This window comes from Puma concolor, chromosome B3 (genome assembly GCF_028749965.1).
Source record: "Puma concolor isolate L17-30 chromosome B3, mPumCon1.1.hap2, whole genome shotgun sequence".
In the NCBI taxonomy this organism is placed as follows: Eukaryota; Metazoa; Chordata; class Mammalia; order Carnivora; family Felidae; genus Puma; species Puma concolor.
In genome coordinates, this window is record NC_141672.1 from 96,679,023 (window position 1) to 96,693,217 (window position 14,195).

The window sequence follows — 14,195 nt, forward strand, 5'->3', positions numbered from 1 at the left end:
TTTGTATACACAAATAGTAATGGACATTTGCATCATTTCCAGTTTGGGAATATTATGAATAAAGCTGCACTGAACATATTTGTACATCTTATTTTATTAACAAACACTAATGTCTCTTGGGCATATGAAATTGCTATATCATTATGATTTGAGTATGTTTAGTTCTAGTAGATACTGTCAAATTGTTTTCTGAAGTGGTTGAATTGATTTGCATTCCACTAGCAATTTATGAGAGTTTCAGTTGCTTCATGTCCTTGTCAACACTTGGTATTGTCATCATTTTTATTTTAGCCATGCTGGAGGGGTGTGTGTGTGTGTGTTTATTTATCTAAAATTTTTTTTTAATGTTTATTCATTTTTCAGAGACAGAGAGACAGAGTGTGAGTGGGGAAGGCCAGAGAGAGGGAGACACAGAATCTGAAGCAGGCTCTGGGCTCTGAGCTGTCAGCACAGAGCCCACCAAGGGGCTTGAACTCATGGACCATGAGATCATGACCTGAGCTGCAGTCAGACGCTTAACTGACTGAGCCACCCAGGCGCTCCTATATTTATTTTTAAAAAGACAAATTCTGGGGGCACCCGGCTAGCTCAGTTGGAGGAAAATGCAACTCTTGATCTCAGGATCATGAATTTGAGCCCCACGTTGGGTGTAGAGATTACTTAAGTAAATAAAACTTAAAAAAAAAAAAAAAGGCAAATTTTGAAGAAAACAAACCTAGGCTTAGCAATTTAACATGAGAAACTTAAGAATATGGAGTTACCCATGTTAATCGAGGTTTAAGCTTCCTATTAATTCTTAGTGTAAAGAAGAAATAAACATTCTTGATTTTTTTAATTTCTTAAATAGCTTCCTAATTTAGAAAAATCTGATCTAGGAAGAATCATCCTAAAACAAAGTTACTATCGTATAGAGTTATGAAGTTAGTTTCACTAATCTTGGATGACTCCAGGTTAATGTAAATAACTTTTTTACTGTTAGCCTTGAAAATAATTATGTTGAGTATTTTTTAGTACTTAGCATGTGCCACAACCTGTTCTCTGTTGATGATGCAGTAGTGAACAAAAAGTCCTTGCTTGAATAGAATTTAGATTTTAGTGACAGTACAGACAATGAATCAATAAATATGTAATGTCAGGTAATGATATAGAGGGAAATATGGGGTAAGAAGAGATTGCCTAGTGCAGCATTATGGGAGCCTGTGGGGTTGGAGCAGAGGAGGGGCAGAGAGAGAGGGAGAGACACAGAATCTGAAGCAGGCTCCAGGCTCAGCTGTCAGCACAGAGCCTGATGTGGGGCTTGAACTCACAAGCCATGAAATCATGACTTGAGCTGAAATTGGACGCTTAACTGACTGAGCAGGTTATTTAGCTGTATCAAGGAAGACTGTTGTAAGCAGAAGGAGCATTAAGTGCAAAGGCCCTGAGGTAGGCATGTGCCCAGTTTGTTGGGCGAAGAACAAGAACATCAAGTGCTGTGAGCAAGGGATAGAATGGTTGGAGATGAGTTGGGGCTTGCAGGGAGATCATGTAGGGCCTTGTGGGCCGCTTGGCTTTTATTCTGAGATGAGATACCATTAAAAGATTGGGAGCAGTAGAATTAATCTGATCCCACTAGTTATGTTCACGCAAAAACCTGTACACGAATGTTCATCGACACTTTATTTGTAATAGTAAAAAGTTGGAATCATTCTTGAAGTTTTTCAACATCCTAATGGTTACACTGAGGTATGTATATACCATGGAATACAATGAAAGGAATGAACTACTGATACAGAAACTTGGATGAATCTCTAGAGATTTATGTTTAATGATAAACCAATTCCTAAAGATTGCATTTTATATGATTCTATGTATATAACATTTTTGAAATGAAAACATTTTAGAAATAGAGGGCAGATCAGGAGTTTGCCAGGAGTTAGAGAAGAAGGTGGGTTTGGTCACAAAAGGGCAACAGGAGGAATGCTTGTTTTGAAACTTTTAAGTATCTTGACTGTGGTGGTGGATATACAAACCTACAAGGTGATAAAATTATATGGACCCCCCCCCCACACACACACACACATGAGTACCAGTAAAACTGGGGAAATCAGAATAAGATCAGCAGACTATATAAATGTCAATGTGCTCATTGTTGTATACATTAGTTGGGCAAAATGTTATCACTGAGGGCAACTGGAAAAAGTGTACAAGAGATCTCTGTACTATTTTACTATTTCTTATAGCTCACCTGTGAATCTATAATTATCTCAATAAAAAACTTCGGTTAAAAAGGACAAGATCATTCTGGCACCTTTGCAGAAGACAGACTATAGGCTGTATGGCCATTAGAGTGGGAGCATGGTTCCCAGTTAGGCTGTTGCAGTAGGCCAGGTAAGAAGTGATGACTTGAACCAGAATGGAGGCAGTGAAGATAGTATGACATAATACTTTAAAGTTAGAACCAAGAGGATTTGCTTGATGGATCAGATGTGGAATGTAAGAGTAGTCACAGTAAACACCCAAGATTTTTGGCCCAACCAACTGGAAGAATGGAGTTGTTGTTTATTAAATGGTGAAAAATATAGTAAGAGCAGGTTCAGGGAAGAAAATTAGGAGTCTGTTTTGTACATTTATGTTTGAGATACCTGGTAGTCATCCAAGTAGAGCTGTTATATAGCCTGTCTGGCATTCAGGATTCAATCAGGAGGTCCAGACTGAGAATATAATTCCAAGAATTGTCAATGTGTGAAATCACCTGGGGATTGAGTATAAAGAGAGGCTGTCCAAAGAACTAAGTCCTGGGGATACTCCAACACTTAAAGATAGGAAAAATGAGGAAGAACCATCAGAGGAGAATGAGATGGCATAGCCAAAGAAGTAAAGAAATAAAGGAGGACCAAGAGAAAATAATGTCCCCAGGGCCAACTGAGGAAAGTGTTTTAAGACAAAAGGAGTGATCTATTGACAAATGCCAACAGGTCCCATAAGATGCAGGGTAAGAATTTACAATTGGATTTGACATCATGCAGGTTACTGCTAACCAGATCAGTTCGGGTGGGGTGAATGCTGGGGACAAAAACTAGATTGGAGAAGGTTTGAGAGAATAAGAGGGAGAGGGCTAGGGACACTGAAATTTTCTTTCAAGAAGTTTTCTGTAAAGAGGAACCAAGAAATAGGGTAGTGTCTGGAAGGGGTTATGAAGTCACTTTGGGGGATATATTACAGCCTGTATGCTCATGGGCATGATCCAGGAAAGAAAGGTCACAGTTACTAGAGCAGTCATCTATAGAGAAGCAGGGATGGGATGTGGTCACAAGAGGTGAGATTGACTTTAGATAAGAGTATGGACAGTTCATCTGTAGAAGCAAAAGGGAAGGTACAGTATATGGATATAGATGTAGGTAGGGTGGTAGATGTAGCAGGGGAAGCTTAGATGTCTGCCCTCTTACGATTGTTTCTATAAATCTCAGTGAAATATTAAGATTGAGTCTTTGAGAGTGAGTGATAAATATTAAAGGTTTGAGGGAAAAGAGGCAAATAGTCATGTAAGAGAGCAGGAGAGTGACTGGACTAGGGACATGCCAAGGATTGCTAGGCATGTTAGTGGTGATAAATTTTAAATATGACCAGTCAGTATGTATGTTTTTCTCCCACTTGCTCTGCCACCCAGGTGCAGGGGAGGAGTAGGAAGAGAGTTTTACCCAGGTTTGGGGTTTTGCCAGAGGAGTTCAGAGACAGGTAGGCTCAAGGTTGTTAAAAGTTGTGGAGGGGTATAATTATTGGTAATGAGAAGGACTAGGTTACAACCATGAGGATGTCAGACTGAGGCAGGGCGAAGACTGGACCATCAGAAGAGAGAAGGTCGAGGAACTCAGAGTCGAGGTGTTGGAAGGGTCAGCTGTGTAGATCTTAAAATCGCTGGTTGCTGGGTGCCAAATTCATGACCATCTCTTCTTTAGCAGTTTGACTCTAAGCATGGAAAATATTGGAAAGGAAATAATTTAGAGTAATTGTATAATGTTTTTTTAAGAATCATGACAAATTATTTGCTTCTTTCGTTTTTTAGATTTAGCTCTTTGCAGAAGATGATACCAGAAATGGTATTAACCAAAACACGTGCTTTGGTTTAGCATACAAATATGTTAAAGACCGTAGCCAACAGTTGTTTTATTTAGTAATTTGTAGTTGGCTTATTTATGTTATTTGTTCAGTTCATTGGTGGATATTCAAAAATTTGTCCAAAAATTATTCAACAGTTGTCATATTAGAGCAGTTCACAATGTGGATCTCAAAACCATCCTGAAAATACTAGCCAAGAAACTTTGTTTTAAAACCAGACTGAGAAATAGAGGTGACATAGAGCCATATTAAACTCTTCAGAAAAAAACAGGTATGGAACAAAAAATTAATACTAAGTATTAACTGAAAATAACATGTGAGTCGTTCCTGAGTACATCTCTCTCTCTCTCTTTTTTTTTTTTTTTTAAAGAATAACTACTTTTAGGGTGCCTTGGTGGCTCCGTCGGTTAAGCACCGACTTTGGCTCAGGTCATGATCTCAAGGTTCGTGAGTTTGAGTCCTGCGTTGGGTTCTGTGCTGACAGCTTGGAGCCTAGAGCCTGCTTCGGATTCTGTGTCTCCCTCTCTCACTGCTCCTTACCCACTCATGCTTTGTCTCTCTCTGTCTCTCAAAAGTAAATAAACATTAAAGAATACTGTTTTTTTTTTTTAATGTTCATTTATTTATTTTGAGAGAGAGAGAGCACACGCACAAGTTGGGGAGGAGCAGGGAAGGAGGGAGAGAGAGAATCCCAAGCAGGCTCCACACTGTTAGTGCAGAGCCTGATGCAGGGCTCCATCCCATGAACTGTGAGAGTGATCATGACCTGAGCTGAAATCAAGTCGGATGTTTAAACAACTGAGCCACCCAGGTGCTCCTCCCTTTGTATATCTTGTCCTTACCTCTGATAACGAATCTGTGAAAAGTCCTTTTAGTTTGCTTACAAAATATGTCACACATTTATCCACTTCTCTCCATCTCCACAGCTACAACCCTACAACCATTGCTTCTCACCTAAATAGTAGAGGCCTAGAGTGGGAGAGCTGCTAGGGACCTTTTGGTCCTGACTCAAAAATCACCTTTCAGAATGGTCTTTTTTTTTTTTAAGTTTATTCATTTTTGAGAGAGAGAGAGAAAGAGCACAAGCAGGAGAGGGCCAGAGAAACGGGGGGGGGGGGGGGAGGAGAGAGAGAGAGAGAGAGAGAGAGAGAGAATGAATCACAAGCAGACTTCACACTCCACGCTGAGCCTGATGCAGGACTCGATTCCACGACCCTGGGATCATGACCTGAGCCAAAATTGAGTCACACTTAGCCAGCTGAGCCACCCAAGCATCCCTAGAACAGTCTTTCTGAACCATTTGAAAGTAACCTTCCTGACCCTCGTCTCACCCATAGCATTGTCTTGTCCTTGGTTTTTAACTTGTAGTATCTATTGTATCTGATATTATGTTGTTCCTTTGTCATTTTTTGTCTGTGTGCCACCTTCCAAGTAAATTAGAGCAAGGAACTTATCTGTCTTGTATATTGTGAATGCCTGTCGTTTGGAACAAGTCAATTCCAGGTACAGGGGATGCTCAAAAGTATTTGTTGAATGAACAGTAAATGTATTGGAAAACAAATACTCATATGGGATCTTGAGAGAAAAATTTCTGATCTGGTAGGTAACCTAGTTCAGTATCCAGGGGTCCTAGAAGAAGCCACTGAGGAAAAAATGCACAGTCTTGAGCCTGGTACATCTGAAGAGTGAGGCTTGGTGCCTCCTGAGGAGGAAACTCGTTTCTTTACCCAAAAGGAAATTTTAAAAATTTTACTTCTAATTTATTTATTTTTTTTAGTTTGTTTATTTTGAGAGCATGAGCAGGAGAGGGGCAAAGAGAGAAGGAGAGAGAATCCGAATCAGGCTCTGCACCATCAGCTTAGAGTCCGATGCAGGGCTCAAACCCATAAACTGTGAGATTATGACCTGAGCCAAAATCAAGAGTTGGAAGCCTAACTGACTGAGCCACCCAGGTGCCCCCTCCCCAATTTTTAAAAAATATTTAATTAATATTATTTTTTAAAGTAGGCTCCATGCCCAACGTGGGGCTTGAACTCATGACCCTGAGATCAAGAGTCACATGCTCTACCAACTGAGCCAGCCAGGCACCCCAAGAAAATCAAATTTTCAGAGCTCTGATGACTGACAATCAGATGTGTTTTGTTTTGTTTTAACTGGGGTAATTAGACTGTGGAGAACTTTGAATAACAAGCCAAAATGGGTTGACATGAGGAAAGAGAAGGTGAGTAATACAGAGGCTCCATAGGATTAGCAGAAGTATCAAAGACTAATTATCAGTGCTTTTTTTTTTTAAATATATTTTTTTTAACGTTTATTTATTTTTGAGACAGAGAGAGACAGAACATGAATGGGGGAGGCTCAGAGAGAGGGAGACACAGAATCTGAAACAGGCTCCAGGCTCTGAGCTGTCAGCACAGAGCCCAACGTGGGGCTCGAACTCAAGGACCGCGAGATCATGACCTGAGCCGAAGTCGGCCGCTTAACCGACTGAGCCACCCAGGCGCCCCTGTCAGTGCTTTTTTAATTGCAATAAGGGGAATAGAGTTAGGGAGAAAGAAGGACACTAGATATCTGGGGAACTACCAAAATCGGGAAAGAGAGCCTGATGTATGATCCAATTCAGTCAAATTTGACTTAACTACACGCACCAGGTACTGTCCCTGGTGATGGCAAACCAGTAAGGAGGGAGATATAGGAGAGAATGTCTGCTTTTTAAGGGTCTTATTGTGTCTAGCAAGGGAGACAGACAAATGATGACTTATAATATGGGGTCATTGTTGGTTTGATATGAGATGGATATCTTTAGGAGTTACCGGCCAGCCATTCCATGTGTAAGATTTCACATGGTGATGCTCAGCTTTGCTTTTGTAGAAACTGGATTCCAGTAGGTGCCTAATATCTTAAAAAGTGACCCATGCTGGGGCACCTGGGTGGCTCAGTCGGTTAAGCGTCCGACTTTGGCTCGGGTCATGATCTCACGGTTCGTGGGTTCAAGCCCCACATCAGGTTCTGTGCTGACAGCTCAGAGCCCGGAGCCTGTTTCAGATTCTGTGTCTCCCTCTCTCTATGCCCCTCCCCAACTCATGTTCTGTCTCCCTCTGTCTCAAAAATAAATAAACATTAAAAAAAATTTAAAAAAAAAAGTGACCCATGCTAACCATGAACATACAAGAGTGGTGCATAAGCCAAAATATCAGTTTATTAATTTACAGTGAGGAAAGCTATGTGAACAGCCAAGTTTTAATTAGAAGATTACTTAGCATGGAGAAGAATAAAGGGAAGTAATGGGGTGATGTAAATGTCAAGTGACATCAAGCTTTGGTTGTCTGATGCTTCTCCATATCAGGACTGTACCTGCAGTGGGAGCTAGTCACTTTGCTGGTCAGGACACCATGCCTCCCTTGTGATTAATGAACATGGTCACAATTGTTTGATGAACTGCATTTTCTTAAATCTGCGTGCTTACTGCCTTCTTTAGTTATGTTACTGCCATTCTGTAGTAATTTATTCTATCTGCTTCTTTGGGAAACAATCTCTTACCATTGTATGTTGATGTTATCACCTATACCCTTAAGTTTTGAAGATACTTAGGCATAATCTGTGGTTATAATGGAGGTATATACAAGGATAGTGGCAACATAAATAAGGAAACCATTAATACCAACAGTTAGCAAGGATGAACAACTTGAATTGTCATGCACTGAATCTTCTAGGAATATAAATTGATACAACCACTTTGAAAACAGTTTAACATTACCTAGAAAAGTTGAGTATTACCATACCCTTTCCCTAGCAATTCCATTCCTAGGTTTTAATAACTTGGAGAAACTCTTGCACATGTATACCAGGAAATAGGTAACAAGATTGTTTATAGCAGAAAAATAGAAGGGGACAACTACAAGTTCAGTCAAATATTCATTTATACAATGTAACACTCTACAAACATGAAAATGGAAGTGCAGCTCTAAAACAGTATTCAGTGAAACAAGCAAGTCACCAAAAAATACATGCTGTATGAGTCCATTTGTATAAAATGCAAAAAAAGAACAGATCTAAAACTGTTAAGGACATGTCATGTAAGGTAAAACCAAAGAGGAAAGCAAAAGAATGGTTAATTCTTTGGTTAATAATGGTTAAAAGAATGGTTAATTCAAAATTCAATCCAGTCGCTACTTTTTTGGGAGAAGGAGATGCAATTGGAAAGGGGAATATGCAAGTCCTTGTAATGTTCTCTTTCTGAAGCTGGATAGTGCATTCATGGGTATTCATCCTGTCATATTGTCCACAGTGTCCACTAGTGCCTTACTAGTAGGATGACTGTTAAACTTATGGCCCCTACTGGAACACCTTTGAGAGTAAAGGGAGGGGATGCTCAAAATAATTAAAATAATATTTCTTTGGAAATATTTACTAAGAAATTTGTAACCCCCAAAATAAATATATTAAACCACATTAAAAAGTTTTTTATAATGATTGTCTAGACATTAAAAAAATAGCATAAGCTAAATAATTACTCTTGGTATGTGTTCATATACTTTTATCAGTTTCTTAACAGTTATCTGTCTCAAATACCATGTCATTGGTATTTTTATGAAGTGAATATTTTTTTAATGTTTATTTATTTTTGAGAGAGAGGGAGACACAGCATGAGCAGGGGAGGGGCAGAGAGAGCAGGAAACACAGAATATGAAGCAGGCTCCAAGCTCTGAGCTGTCAGCACAGAGCCCGATGCAGGGCTCTAACTCACAAACCATGAGATCATAACCTGAGGCAAAGTTGGACGCTTAACCAACTGAATTACCCAGACACTCCTATGAAGGGAATATTTTTTCAAAATGTTCTTATTTCTTAATTTTTCCCCCTAAAATTGCCTGCCACCTTCAAGGTTGTATTTGTTGGTTAATATATTTGAAAATGCTTATACCTTCTATTGAATCTTCTCTGCAGAGTGTTTTTTTCTTTTTTTGAGAGAGAGAGAGAGAGTGCGCGCGAGTGCGCGCGAGTGCGCGCGCGTGCGTGCGTGTGTGCGTGTGTGTCTTAAGCAGGTTCCATGCTGAGCGTGGAGCCCAACTTGGGGCTCAATCCCACAGCCCTGAGATCATGACCTGAGTCAAATGTTCAACCAATTGAGCCACCCAGCCACCCCAGAGTGTATTACTTTTTTTTTTTTAATTTTTTTTTTAACGTTTTTATTTATTTTTGGGACAGAGAGAGACAGAGCATGAACGGGGGAGGGGCAGAGAGAGAGGGAGACACAGAATCGGAAACAGGCTCCAGGCTCTGAGCCATCAGCCCAGAGCCCGACGCCGGGCTCGAACTCACGGACCGCGAGATCGTGACCTGGCTGAAGTCGGACGCTTAACCGACTGCGCCACCCAGGCGCCCATGATAATATGTTCAAAAAAAAAACACTGAAAAGATCCGGAATAATTGCTAAGCCAAGACAGATGAGATGCCAAGTAGAACAGGTATAAGCCAAACCTGTCTTGGGCAGTTACACAAAATGCCTGCAGTTTAACATCTGCATAAGCACAGTTCTGTTAATTTGCTTGTTATTGGACCCAGGTGGCTGCTAGTCAGGGCACTAGCTGACAGACCCCTGTGGTGAATGTTCCTTTCTTCTTAAGAGATGAAAACACGTAAAAGGATCCATAAACTGTTACTGGTTTGAGAAGGAAAATATATTAGTTTAAATATTAAGTTGGAAAACCTTGGGAGAGAGGAGTAGTAAAGGGAATACATCCACACTTTGAAGTACTGAGTGTTTTGCAGCCGAGTAAAATCGAGCAAAATATCTAAGACTAAGGATTATTTCTTGTTCACATAGGAACATTTTATGAAACAAATGATCCACATTTATGGCTAGAACTTAATAAATACTTTATTTCTACTTTGCATGTTTTGTGGAATTTATTCAAAGTATCTTTTCCTAAAAAAAAAAAAAAGAGGTTAGAGTGGAAGAGAGCCAAAGCATAAGAGACTCTTAAAAACTGAGAACAGGGGCGCCTAGGTGGCGCAGTTGGTTAAGCGTCCGACTTCAGCCAGGTCACGATCTCGCGGTCCTTGAGTTTGAGCCCCACGTCAGGCTCTGGGCTGATGGCTCAGAGCTTGGAACCTGTTTCCGATTCTGTGTCTCCCTCTCTCTCTGCCCCTCCCCTGTTCATGCTCTGTCTCTCTCTGTCCCAAGAAAAATAAATAAACGTTGAAAAAAAAAATTAAAAAAAAAAAACTGAGAACAAACTGAGGGTTGATGGGGGGTGGGAGGGAGGGGAGGGTGGGTGATGGGTATTGAGGAGGGCACCTTTTGGGATGAGCACTGGTTGTTGTATGGAAACCAATTTGACAATAAATTTCATATATTGAAAAAAAAACAAAGTATCTTTTCCTATGGAACAGTTCTGTATCTGGAAAGAGGCTGCTTGTGGAGTTTTACCTCATTTGGGAAAGATTCACATGGTGAGGAAATGACAAAGGTCCTTTCCTATAATGAGACTTTGCTGACCACCTTTGTCAGTCAGTGGGTGACGTATCCCAGCATGGTTTTAAAGAAACATTTTCAGAAAGCTGTAATTTTTCCTGTAAAAACACTTTTTCAAAAAAAATTTTTGTGCCTTTTCAAAACCTATTTTTTTCCAGTGGCAAGTGGCTACTCCTCAATGGGGAGTGTATTAATATCCCCCTTTATTAATAGTGAGTCAGAAGATAATGTTCTCCTACACAATTTACAGTAAAACAAATGTGTCTTAAACATATTGTGCTTAAGCAAAGTTCTCTGGTAGCAATAATTTGAAAGTCACTGATGAGAAAATTTTTATTTTGGCACACATAATGAGTTAATTCCTCCTAAAACTAAGTTATCAGAAATTCTAAATTCTATCAAATGGTTCTTTTAATACATTTGAATAAGAGGTAAGGACACTGAATGATTTATAGACCAGGGTAATGTGTGATGGATAGAGACTATATGACACATAGAAATTACATTTCACTTAATAATAGATCTAAGTAGGTGGAGATGACTTAATATTTTAAATGTGTTTGTTTCTTCTCTCCATAGCTTTAAGAAAAAGTAGAAATCACTCCTGACTCTACTGAATAGCAAAAATTAAGTGACTTTTCCTGTACTGCAAATCATGGCACTACCATTCCGGAAGGACTTAGAAAAGTACAAGGACCTGGATGAAGATGAGCTCCTTGGAAATCTATCAGAAGTAGAACTGAAACAACTGGAAACTGTTCTCGATGATCTTGACCCTGAGGTAGGTGCTAATGAAATAACTTTTCAAACCCTTTGAAACTAAGTAACTTATTTGAGCAGTTAGCTTTTTCATGACTTTTCTCACATACCCCTACATTTTCTCTTTATCCAAATGAATTTTTTGCCTCTTCTTAGTTCCCTCACTTCTGCCCGCACCTCTCCACTCACATGCCAATATATCCTAAACCATTTTCACCAACACCCTTATTTTCAAACATCTGAAATTTCCTGTCCTGTACAAAATCTTTTCTCTTTGGGCAGGGAGCAATGTTTTTGGTAAAATGAAGCAGATAATTAGGTCTTTGATTTATGTCAACCTCTGTGCCTCTTCAGAGCTTCTATACTATGATGGCCCTTGTGTAGAGTGTCTCTAGAAGGTTCTTTGTGACTTTAAATCTTTTTTTTTTTTTTTTTTTTGAGAGAGAGACAGAATGTGAATGGGGGATGGGCAGAGAAGGAGACACAGAATCTGAAACAGGCTCCAGGCTCTGAGCTGTCAGCACAGAGCCCCATGTGGGGCTTGAACTTGGGAATGGAGAGATCATGACCTGAGCCAAAGTCAGACGCTTAACCAACTGAGCCACCCAGGCGCCCCATGACCTTAAATCTAATTGTTACCATTCTAAAAGCTGTTGACCAAATTGAGTAAGTTTCTAGTCATTAGTAGAGTAGACCTAAGTAGATTCTCAGCAGTACTGCAGTCCATATGGAACAGACCTGAATATATGTATATACGTTTTAATTTGCAAAGTGGGGGGCGCCTGGGTGGCTTGGTCGGTTAAGCGTCTGACTTCGGCTCAGGTTATGATCTCACGGTCCGTGAGTTCAAGCCCCACATCGGGCTCTGTGCTGACAGCTCAGAGCCTGGAGCCTGCTTCAGATTCTGTGTCTCCCTCTCCCTGCCCCTCCCCTGTTCATGCTCTGTCTCTGTCTCAAAAATAAATAAACGTTAAAAAAAAAAATTAAAAAAAAATTTGCAAAGTGGGTGTTATTTGTCTTATAAATTACACAAGGCTAAGGTAGAGTCCCTTAACACCTGAATTGTTATTCTCTGGTATGTACAGGGTGGGGGGTGGGTGGGGAATCCTTGAGGGGAGACCCCTAAGGTTATGGCTACTTACCCTGAAGGTAAGGGTCATTTGCTAGGTTTCTTCTCTTTACTACATGCTTCTTTATGCTGAGACATTGATTTTTAGTGTCTTTTAAGAATTGAGATAGAGTTTGTTTTATAAAATTATTCTTGTTGCTACAACACATTTATTTCCTGCTGGAATGTTTTTGAATTTTTATTGAAAATTCTCCTTTTTTCAGCATTACTTCAGCACTTCATTAATGTGTCTATACCGGAGATCAAAACCCTTAACTATAATTGTTATCACAAGGAAAAGTTTGTGGTACTCATAAGTCTGGGGGTAACCGAGGATAACAGTGCTGTTTTGATCCTGTCACAGCAGTCTCTTCTACAAACAGTTCAACCTATTTAGACCTGTTTCAATCAAGTGGTTGTAGAAGTGGCAGGAGCCTAAGAGCTCATCTAGTCCAGAGTTCCTTAACCTTGACACTACTGACATTTGAAGCTGGATAATTCTTTGCTATGGGGGCTGTCCTGTGCATTGTTAAGTTGTTCAGCATCCTGGCCTCTACTCACTACATGCCAATAGCACATCCCCCTGTTTACAAATGTACTTGGGATTTTTTTTTTTTTTTTTAATTAGCTCTGGTAAGATTACAGACATGGAGGAAAAAAGAGTGTATTTCTTATAGTCCCCAAGAGGGAACATGAGAAAACACCTGGTTTCGTCAGGAAGCAGAAGCAGCAAGGAGCAAGTATGGCCCAGAACCATTCTTGTGGTTTCGGAGGGAAGAAATGGGTGAGACAGGATTGGCAAGTTTGAGCAAATTTAGGATTGGATAATTTGAGTAATTTCAGTGGTCTCTGGGCCACAGGAGTAGTCTCCAGTTGTCCAGTTACCTGGTCCTGGGTGATTTAGGGCAGGAGCAATAATGGTTTGCTGGGTGAGAGATAAAGGAGGTGGTTGGGATATGGGCTCCGGATTGGTTGGTTTTCATTTGGCAAGCCCACTGCTGGGTGGAGGGCCAAGGAAGTTGTTTGCTATCCTTAGGAATTAGCCAGCCCCCAAGATGGCAAAGCATCATAAAATACAGAAAATAGAAAACATGATTAATGCGTCCTCCCCTTAGTCATGACAACCAAAAATGTTTGCAGACATTGCCACTTGTCCCCTGTGGGAGCACCTTGGTTGAGAAACATTGATCTAGCACTTGCCCTGTGTTTTATAGATAGAAAACAAAAGTTAGGTGGACTTGATTCAGTTACTACAATTAAGGAAAGAACTGAGACTAGATCCCTCACTGCCTGATGGCTCCCTGGCAGAGTCTAGTGACCTTTCTGCTAAACTGCAGTGAGTACCCTATTAATACTTGCACTATGCTATACATGTGAAAACTGATGGTTTCTATTTTCTTACTTGCAAAACCATGAGGCCTGCTTCGTTTATGGGGAGGTTTGAGTTCAAACCTCTGGGTGTATTTTGCCGGTTCCTCAACCCCAGTTGCAACTCCCCCAACCTCAGATACTGTTAGTTGAGACTGGAAGAACGATGTTTATTGACAGCATGCTGCTTGTGGGTAAAGTTTTGGGCAAGAGTGCCAGTGAAAGATGAGGTATGAAAAGAGTGCAAGGGTAGTAGTGTCCACTTCTGGCAGAGAAAAGCCGCTGTAACTTATAAATCTCAGAAGATAAGAGAAGGGCAGATAGAGGTTGTATATGGTTCCTTGTTACATTTTGGAGGGCTGTTTTACTTTCCATATGCTGCAT

At 40.3% G+C, this 14,195-nt stretch overlaps 1 protein-coding gene and 1 non-coding gene across 2 annotated transcripts in view; one reads left to right on the forward strand and one right to left on the reverse strand.

Moving 5' to 3' along the window:
* The window catches only part of TMOD3 (tropomodulin 3), an 80,594-nt gene that overhangs the window by 23,329 nt on the left and 43,070 nt on the right, over nucleotides 1-14,195 (forward strand). The window contains exon 2 of the mRNA XM_025920011.2: nucleotides 11,156-11,357. Coding sequence (XP_025775796.1) covers nucleotides 11,232-11,357 — 126 coding nt within the window. The 5' untranslated portion in view covers nucleotides 11,156-11,231. The remainder of the gene's footprint in view (nucleotides 1-11,155; nucleotides 11,358-14,195) is intronic.
* Nucleotides 6,112-6,184, reverse strand: TRNAK-CUU (transfer RNA lysine (anticodon CUU)). The gene has a single exon. It is a non-coding gene; the product is annotated as a tRNA-Lys (tRNA).